Here is an 8,845-nt window from a genome sequence, read left to right as displayed (position 1 = left end):
ACTTACTACCATGATTAGTTGGTGCTGTCATTCTCCTATCTCAGTTAACAGGTCTGCTCATGGAGGGTGTTCATCTTTTCCCTTCTGGGGATCTTTGCCTTCTCTTTAGGAAGGTCAGCAATATGGCAGAATCCAATGTAACTTAGTGCAGGGTATGTGGTGGTCTGAAGAGATCTCTCTTTTTCTGCTTGTCTTGCTCAGTTTTGTACATCTTTGAGATGTCTTCTGCCAGATCACCAATGATTCTTTCACCTTTGAAAAGAAAGATCAAAATAGCAGCTATTCATTAATAATACTTGTATATGACTTGATCTAAGAAAACATCTAAGCAGTATAAGAACATAAAGAGCTATGTTGACCAAACAGCTATGTTGTCAAAAATCCAGTTCTCAAGCTTGCCAATCAGATATCCGTGGAGAAATCCAGAAGCAGGTCTTGTTCTAACATTTCAAGCTACTAGTGGCCATTTAGAGCCACCCACCTTGTTTTCACACCATGATTCCTTCTCCCCACTCATCTGATTTTCTGAGCTGAGCATTACATCAGATAACTCAGCAGCACCCACAAGCATTCACTGGACTGCTTGTGCAAAATGACAACTATGTTCATATATGAGGAGACAGTGTGAATGGGGATCACTCTATGGTAGCTATGGCGAAGTCTGGGCAACTAGCTAAGCCTCCTGCAAGATCAGTGCTTCTGTGCAAATAACATTGGCAGAGAACCAAAATAGTGAATAAACGCAATTAGCCAGAAATGAATTGTCCTAAATCCCCCGAGACTCAATTCTGAATAAGATGCTCGTTCCAGTGACTGAGAAAAGAACCCATACAGAACTAGAAATGAATTCCCATTATGGAGAGGAAAAAGCAAAGCAAGGAAAATGGAGTGAATGACAATCAGAGCGCTGAACTGGCTTCCTGAAGCTTGTACACAAAAAACCGCCCCACCGTGGTCGCTTGTGCTGCTTTCTGTTTTCAAACTGGTACGGACTGCGGAAGGCATCAGTTGAGAATTTAGTGTTGGAAAAAAAAGCATGCTGGGGAAAAAGTACAAAGCACCAGCTGAATAGTTTCATTTCACCCGGATGTATCCCTTAGCGTAAACTACAACAAAGAGAGAGAATGAAAGAGTAGGAAACTTCGCGTAGAGCACGTAACTGCCTTCTCTTTCTTACATTTAAATCTTCCCTATGGAGTTCTGAATCTCCCCTAAGCTGCTGTGGCCAATGTCGTCGCAACCTGCCCTGAAATGTCGGGGAAAGCCCAAGCAGAGCAGCACGGGAGAGCCTGAAAAAAGTTGCAAGGGAACGGGCTTTGCAGGCTCCAGATACACGGAGGAGAAAATCCCGGCGAGTAGCAATGATTGGCGAGACGATGCGGGGTGGGGGGGAGGCAGGACGAGTCATTTCTGTGACTTCTACCAAAGCAATCCGGAGAAATCACCGGCCAGGCTTGGCTTGCGCGCGCTCCCTCTCTCTCGCTCGTTCAGCTCCTCCCCCATGTGGTTGTGGCTTTCCCTTCCATCAAAACCCCGATCAGCGGCGCCAGCTTTTGGTGGGGGGGAAATCCGAAAGAAAGAAAAGAAAGCAGGTTTCCTCTTCGTCTCTGGCCGCGTCAAATACGGCAGCGGCTCAAACTTCGGCGGAGTTCTGGCTGTCTCCTTCTGGGTGAAATAAAGACAGAAACAGAACATCTGCCCTGCCGTTCTCTCTTTCTCCTTCTCACGCGCGCACCCACCGGCCCCGTCCTTTCTCCGTCGGCATCGAGGGCAATGGCAAAAGTTACTGGCTGGTCCCCAGGCTGGCACGTAGCTCTGCTGGCCGCCCGGACATGGCTTCTGATCCTTACTTTTGGCTTTATCGGAGCGGACCTGACTTGCAGATCCTGCCACTGGCAGGTGCTGCTACCGCCGCGGCTGCCGCAGCAAGCTCGGCAAGGATTATTGATGCATCTGAGGACGGGACAAGGTGGCGAGGAAGCGAGGAGGGTGCCTGCGGAGAACCGAGGTGAGAGGCGCGCAGCTCCCGCGGCGGAGGTGGCTGGCGCTGCGGGGCGGCTCTTCCCCGGCTCGGCTCCCGCGGGGGAGAGAGATGCCGGGCTGGGAGCGAGGAGGCGGATGGGGTCGGAGGCGCTGACCGGGGAGCGTCCGGAGGCTGCCCCGGCGCCCGCGGATGCCAACAGCGCCAGCCCCTCGAGGCTGCTCTCCGCGCCTTCCCGGCTCCCCGCGGCTGCGGAAGGGCGCTCGCGGGCCCCCTCGGAGGGCCCCCGCGCCGCCCGATCGGCACCGCTCGGCCGGCTGAGAAAGCACAAGGCTGCTCGGCGGAGGCTGCCGAGCCGGAAGCCCAGAGGAGCCCCGGCTGAGAGAGACCAGCGGCAGCTGGAAAGCCCGGAGCGGGCGGCCCCCGAGCAGCTGCAGGCAAAAGCCACGCGCTTCAGGCTGGAGGAGCTGAAGCTGACTAGCACGACCTTTGCCCTCACCGGGGATTCGGCTCATAACCAAGCCATGGTGCACTGGTCTGGCCACAACAGCAGCGTGAGTAGCGGATTAGCAGTAGCAGTAATCACCACCATCACCACCACCACCACCACCGGGGGAAATGACTCACTCATTAAGCTCCGAGCCCTGGTTATTTCGATACACAGTCTAGGGAGCAGGATGCACTATTTGCCTTCTCGCAGCGCCTCTGTTCCCGTTCCTCTCCCCTCTGTCTGTCCCTCTGTCCGTCCGTCTGCCTGCCTTCTGTTTGTTGTGCCTGAAGTGCTTTTGTGGGGTTTTCCTCTTCAGAGCAAAAAGTTTCCTGCACCACTTGGCACTCCTCGAATTGCGTTTTGGTGCTGTGCACACACAAGCAAACTTAGGAGGGAAAACTGGTCCTTGTGTACTATGAGGGCACAATGGCCTGCAGTGGTTTCTGGGAGAAAATGTGTTCAGTTCCGTGTGGAGTAAAAGATATCAATTACTGCAAAACAAAATGAAAGTCATGTAATGTTTCAATTTAGCGGCCCTTTCAAGTGGCACAAATTTAGTCAAATGTTAGGGATGAATGATGGGTTGATGAGCACTCTGGCCAGAATAGATGCTCTCTCTGAGGACTGGTACCTTTACTGAGTTATCTGATCTCCTGTGTGCTCATTTTCTTTCTGTTCATGCTGAATCTGGTGATCTATATTTAACAGCACATGGGTTTGCTCTTTTCCTCTGCCTGTGATCATGGCTCTCTTTTCTCTCTCTTTTGAAAAGCTGTTTAGTATACTGGATCTTTTACTGGATTTTTTTTAAAGTAGAGAGGTCTTTCTTGTGCTGGAACACTGGAGTAGAAAATGTCTTTCATACTCGATTCTGTCACTTGTTCATCATTCTCTGCCTTTAATTTAATAGATCATGTCACTCACAATCAATGTTCAGTTTTGATCAAAGCTGTGCCAGTGTTAGAATCTCCTTCAAATCCACCTCTGATTTCTTTCCCTTTGGTTCAAGAACTTAGGTTCACAAGTGAAGACTGGTTTGCTATATAGCATTAGTTTTCTGGGACTGATGAGATGTCCATTGTACAAAGAGGTAACTAAAGTTGCAACATAAGGATTTCTGCTCACCTGTTGTTCTTTGGTTTATCCCTATGGTATTAAGAAGGGACTCTTTCTTTTCTACATATCTACTGTAATCCAACCCCTTTTCTTCAAGTATCTTCAAAGCAAAGAAAAAAGTAATCCCTGCTTTCCAGGTTGTCTTGTGCTGCTGTGCTGAAGGTTTATCCATATAAGCACAGCTACTTTCTTTCACAGTACTGGTATAAACAGCATCCTGGTTTTTAGAGAACCAGTGCAGTATAGGTTGGGGTCATGCAGGTCTCTGGGAGTTAAATTTTAGTGAAAAATGGAAGGAGCCAAAGGAATACAAGAGACGCCAAAACACAAAAGAAAGTTGATGTTTTTAAAAAATGCAAGGGATAATTCATTCGGTTTAGTATATTTCCAGCTTTCACACTCCTTCTTAAAGCCTTCTTTGAGTTTATCACTTATTACTTTTACCTTTATTCAGCATATAATTGTAGTAAAAATAATATAGTGATCATGTTAAGTTCATTTCTGTATGTATGAGAATAAATCACCGTGCGTCCATTTAGTATTCATGTAGATGCCATCAGCACTTTTAGACAAGTCAGAATTAATTGACTAGACCACAGTTTTATAGGTTTTTCAGGAACTTTTAAATCAAATAATGCAAGGAAGAAAAACTCTTTCTTGACTATCAGATCTCTGATACAGTTGACAAAAATCAATCCTCTACTTTTAGTGGTAAACTGTTAAAACTGAACAAGTTGTTCACTGCTTTATATTTATAAGATTCATGTCCTTTGAAATGGCTTACAACTTAAACATAAGTCTAAAAGCTTCCATCTGAGATTGTAGAACTAAATCACCAAGTTGCATTCTTTAAATTAAAACAATCTATAAATCTGATCATTACTCATGCTACATTCCCAATTTACCTTTATGGCAATACCTGTTTCAGAATGAATTTAGAAAAGTTGTTGAGTTAATTGGCCATGCCCTTTTATGCTTAAGGTATTTGAAGATACCGTCACATATTTGACGTTGAGTTTCCAAGTCTAGGTGAATGTGTTCACAAGACATTCATCAAACTGCAGTACAATGATAGTGAATAGATGTAGCCTTTTGCTCTTGACCTGCAAAATGTAGAGGAATCACCATTCTTCTTCCATTTATTTTATGGCTTGTCAGTGCACAAAATAGAATTGGTGCTGGGTCATTCGTTTTGGCTGAAGCAAGGCCTCTTTAATACCCCATGAGATGTCTAAGGTCCTACATGACTTTGTTTCTAAACTACAAGCAACTGGCACCCTGCCCAGAGTTTTCTGTTATGTCAAGAATAGCAAACAACATTCAGTATTGGCTGTCTTGTTATTCAGAAAATTAAGTCAACATGAGGGAGTTGATTCCCAACACAAAACCCTTGTCTTTGAAGTATGTACGTTTGAAGTACCAGTGTTTCTGATGGTATAAGTGAACTGATGTGCAATCATATTTCCATTACTGAAGTATCACTATATCGATATGGAGAAGTCATTCTCAGCATGGCAAGTACCAACAATAATGGCAGCATCAGCAGCGGCATGGTCCAACTGTCTTCCACAGTACAAATGTTTTCCTGCAGGCCACCTGGGTTATCTTTAATACTGGAGGTTATATACAGCCATCACGACTAGTGGTCATTGGTAGACTTTCTCTTGACAAATATACTTAAGGACAGTTGGTGACCATTACTACATATTATGATATTAAACTCCATAGTTTAATTCTGTGTTGTGGACACATTTTCCTCAACATTAATTAACCACAACCATCTCAGATAAACACTGAATCAGAAAGGATAATCTGATCAGAGGGGAACAAGAACTCTGAGAGTATGATTTCCAGATCTGCTAACTCTGTTCCAATATCTTTGTTTCTGGAAATAGAACATGGGATATAAAAACATCAAGAGAAGGATTGGTGTATTGCTTTCTAGCTAATAGAGCTGACATGTTTTCTAGGTAAGGATGTGACCTTTGTATAAATAAAAACGCGTCCAAACTCAATGTAGGATAGTGCTTAATGAATCAAAGTGAATCTCGTGAAGCCAATGGTTCAAATCTCACTTAGCCATGAATTCATTCCACTTAGTAATATTGGAAGTACAGTGGTATTCTTTACCACCAGAACAAATGTATCATTTGAGTTTGTGAGTACCCCTTGGATACTAGTTTTGCCTTATGGGATTTAACTTCATCTTCTTTTTGTATTTGAACATGAATGTCCACTTATATCCTGTTTTGTGGGTGGAAGCCAGCTTTGTAAATGTACAAGTCCAATTTTTATGGTGACAATCCATTTCTACTTTTCTCCATTTCTCAGCTTCACCTCTTGGTAGTTTGGCAATGTCCTCTGAACAGATGGGTTCTGGTGCCTCACATGTTTTTACTACTCACGAGAGCCTAAGTGGTGGTACTCCATTTCTGATCCTGCTTGACCTTCTGAGCTCTGGTACTTGGGTGGGCCCAGTGCACTTAATATTATAGCAGGGTTGCAAATTGTCTATTGAAATTCCTTCTTCAGTTGAGTCTTCTTTAATGTGCTGCAACTGTTGTCATGTTTGCTGGCAAGCCTTCTTTGAGGTTTGCTGATTTCATGGTGCTTGATCTGGGGTTCTTATCAAACACTGTGGCTTACTGTCATTCTGCCTGTCTTGGGCTGGGAGATTCTGTAGCCTTTACACAGCTCACTGCATCTCACCAGCATGCCTTCTGTCGCTCTTCCCTTCAGTTTTGAGCATTTTCCATTTGGCATGTATGTGTAGGCAGCCAAGGAGTCCCATATGTCTTACACTGGACTTTGTTCTTTCATCTGCTACTTTACTCTGGTCAGAGTGCGCCATACTATATCCTGATGCCCAGTGCCTTCCTGCCTGAGGCACACTTGTGTTTCCTTGCTAATTGAATTCTTGTCCACTGTCAGTGTGAATTGTGCCAGCTCTTTACTGGAACTTCTGACTAGTAGCTGCAACACATTTCTGAGGTTTGCCCAGTGCTTCACTCTTGTTCTTTATGAGATACGTACTGGTGTATCTGGAGTAGTTGTCAATTAAGTTAAGCAGTATATGTTCCTAGTGGGGTTTAGTGTCTTCATTCATTCACATACGTCACTGTGGATTAACTCCAGAATGCACTTGGTTCTCCAGTGGGTACCATTAGCATAGGCATATACCTTAGCCTTGGTGCAGCATTTGTATAACATCTGTGTGAGGCATATTGATGTTGCCAAGTCCTTTGTTGGATCCTTGTTTGCAAGTTCCTATATAGTCTCAGTGCTTCTATGACAAAGGTGGAAGCACTGGTCATGGCCAGCTGTTATGGCTTCCTTAATACCAGTCACAAGCCTATACAGGCAAGTCATCTGCCATTTCCTTTGCTAGGATATGTTCTCCTTCTGAAGGATGCAGTTTTTTCCTTGAAGGAAAGTGAGAAGCCATTGCCAGTCATTGGCTTTATATAGAGTAGGCCTCCATCTAGGTCAGGCACACAGAACATGCTTTTCACAAGGATCCTGTGTCTTCCTCTGGATATCACACAGCTTAAAAACTCCTGCACCCTGTGACAATGTTCTTTCCATTGTTGATGCAGACATTGTCTTTTGTATTGTAATCAATTTATTCAGAAAAAAGGTTAGTTGTTGGTCATGCAGCTTGTTTTTCCTGAGTCAACACACCAACCTGAAAGTATATTTTCCTGAGTAACTTGGACACAGGTGCTCCATATCAAGGGGTATGTATTTGGTGGCTACCTTGGTCATTCCAGGTGCTTAGTCCATGGCTCAGCTTTCCAGACTGAGCAGTCCCTGTTTAGGTGTGTACCCTGGTTTCTGTTGGCTGCCTGATGTTTTCACCTGCCTGGAAAGCTATCTGAGGAGTGAGTCCTTTGTGTCCTACAAGACCTGGTCCTTGTTTCTCTTGCCTATTGCACCTGGCATGGCTAAATCCAGCTACAAATAACTCCTGATCCAGCTACAAATAACTCCTGATCCTGACTCATTGCATGTGATTTGGAAGGGTAGGAAGCTGATTCACTGGCTGAGTCCAGCTGTACAGGTTGTTCTTCATGTAGTCAAGTTGCTTATGTTGTCTAGATTTGTTAATTCTCCTTTGTTTGACCTTGGCATAATTATTATTGGCCTGCTTAAACCTACTCTATATTTATTGATCTTGCAGTTATGTGGGTGATTGCTTATATCTGGACATGATAGATTCTATCGTGTGTTTTTCTTCATATTGTTGAAAGTTTTTTGAATACGGGTTATCACGGAAAGGCAGCATACAAATATTTATGTATTATTTATTTATTTAAAACTTTTATATGCCGTTACCACATGCCTCGGCATCTCGGGATGGCTCACAGCATGTACAATTAAAAACAATAAAACAATAACACATCCCATAAAATTATATAAAAACAAAAACAAAAAAGCAACTGTTAATGATAAAATATTAATTTTTAAAATTGCAATTAAATTAAAAGGTTTTAATCTGGTGCTGAAAAGAATGTAAACTCGGTGCTAGGCACACCTCTCCAGGGAGCGCATTCCATAATCTGGGCGCCACTGCAGAGAATAAAATAAACTGATGATGATGTATCTCAGTCTCCTTGCCCACCCCGTTTTCCTTTCTGTGATTGTACAGGTCTGTCAGGTTGCTGTTATATCTGAATGCCCATGCTTGTGCAGGTCAGGTCTTATGGGCTGCACAACAACAACGTAGTGGCATGTTTGTCCTTTATTTTCTGTCCTGTTGCCTGTAGATACTCTGCAATTTTCTCCCCTGTTGCCTTGTAGTGACCGTACAATTTTCTAGCCTAGCATTCACATGTTCTTTTATCTCCTGGTTCCTTTGCAGCTTCATCCCATGAACCTTCTATGGCAGGCGCAACTTACAGTTTAAGTTTGTCCGTTTGTGCATTCTCTCCAGCATAGTCTACATATTGTTTGCTGTGTCTCCTTTTTTGCTTATTAATTTCCACAAAAAGGTGTATGGCTATCTTTGCTTGTCTGTTCCTTTTGTGGCAGTCCCTGGCTCATCTGCAGGTCAGTCTGTGCCTAGCTGATCCCTGAGACCATCACTGGAGAAAGGGTATCGCCATATTATATTTTCATGGCTGTTCGGCTTTGCTATTCCCACTGATAGGTCTGAGCTGCTTGCATTCTTTCTGAGGGTTCTCTCTGAGCTCTCACTCTTTTTCTTCTTGGATTCAGTCACCAGCCACAATAGCAGCATTCCTGCTTAACCTATTTGT

The 8,845-nt window shown here is 44.1% G+C and overlaps 1 protein-coding gene across 2 annotated transcripts in view; it reads left to right on the top strand.

Annotated features, from left to right (window-relative positions):
• Positions 1-1,702: 1,702 nt before the first annotated feature.
• Positions 1,703-8,845, top strand: part of LOC123027417 (VPS10 domain-containing receptor SorCS1-like) — a 435,900-nt gene continuing 428,757 nt past the window's right edge. The window contains exon 1 of one of the 2 annotated variants that reach the window (XM_044438286.1): positions 1,703-2,535. In XM_044438286.1, the coding sequence (XP_044294221.1) occupies positions 1,774-2,535 (762 nt within the window). In that variant the 5' untranslated portion in view covers positions 1,703-1,773. The remainder of the gene's footprint in view (positions 2,536-8,845) is intronic. The other variant, XM_044438294.1, reaches the window with a different exon arrangement.

Source organism: Varanus komodoensis, unplaced genomic scaffold (genome assembly GCF_004798865.1).
Source record: "Varanus komodoensis strain SLA01 unplaced genomic scaffold, ASM479886v1 scaffold1, whole genome shotgun sequence".
NCBI lineage: Eukaryota > Metazoa > Chordata > Lepidosauria > Squamata > Varanidae > Varanus > Varanus komodoensis.
This window is presented reverse-complemented; position numbering and strand designations above follow the sequence as displayed.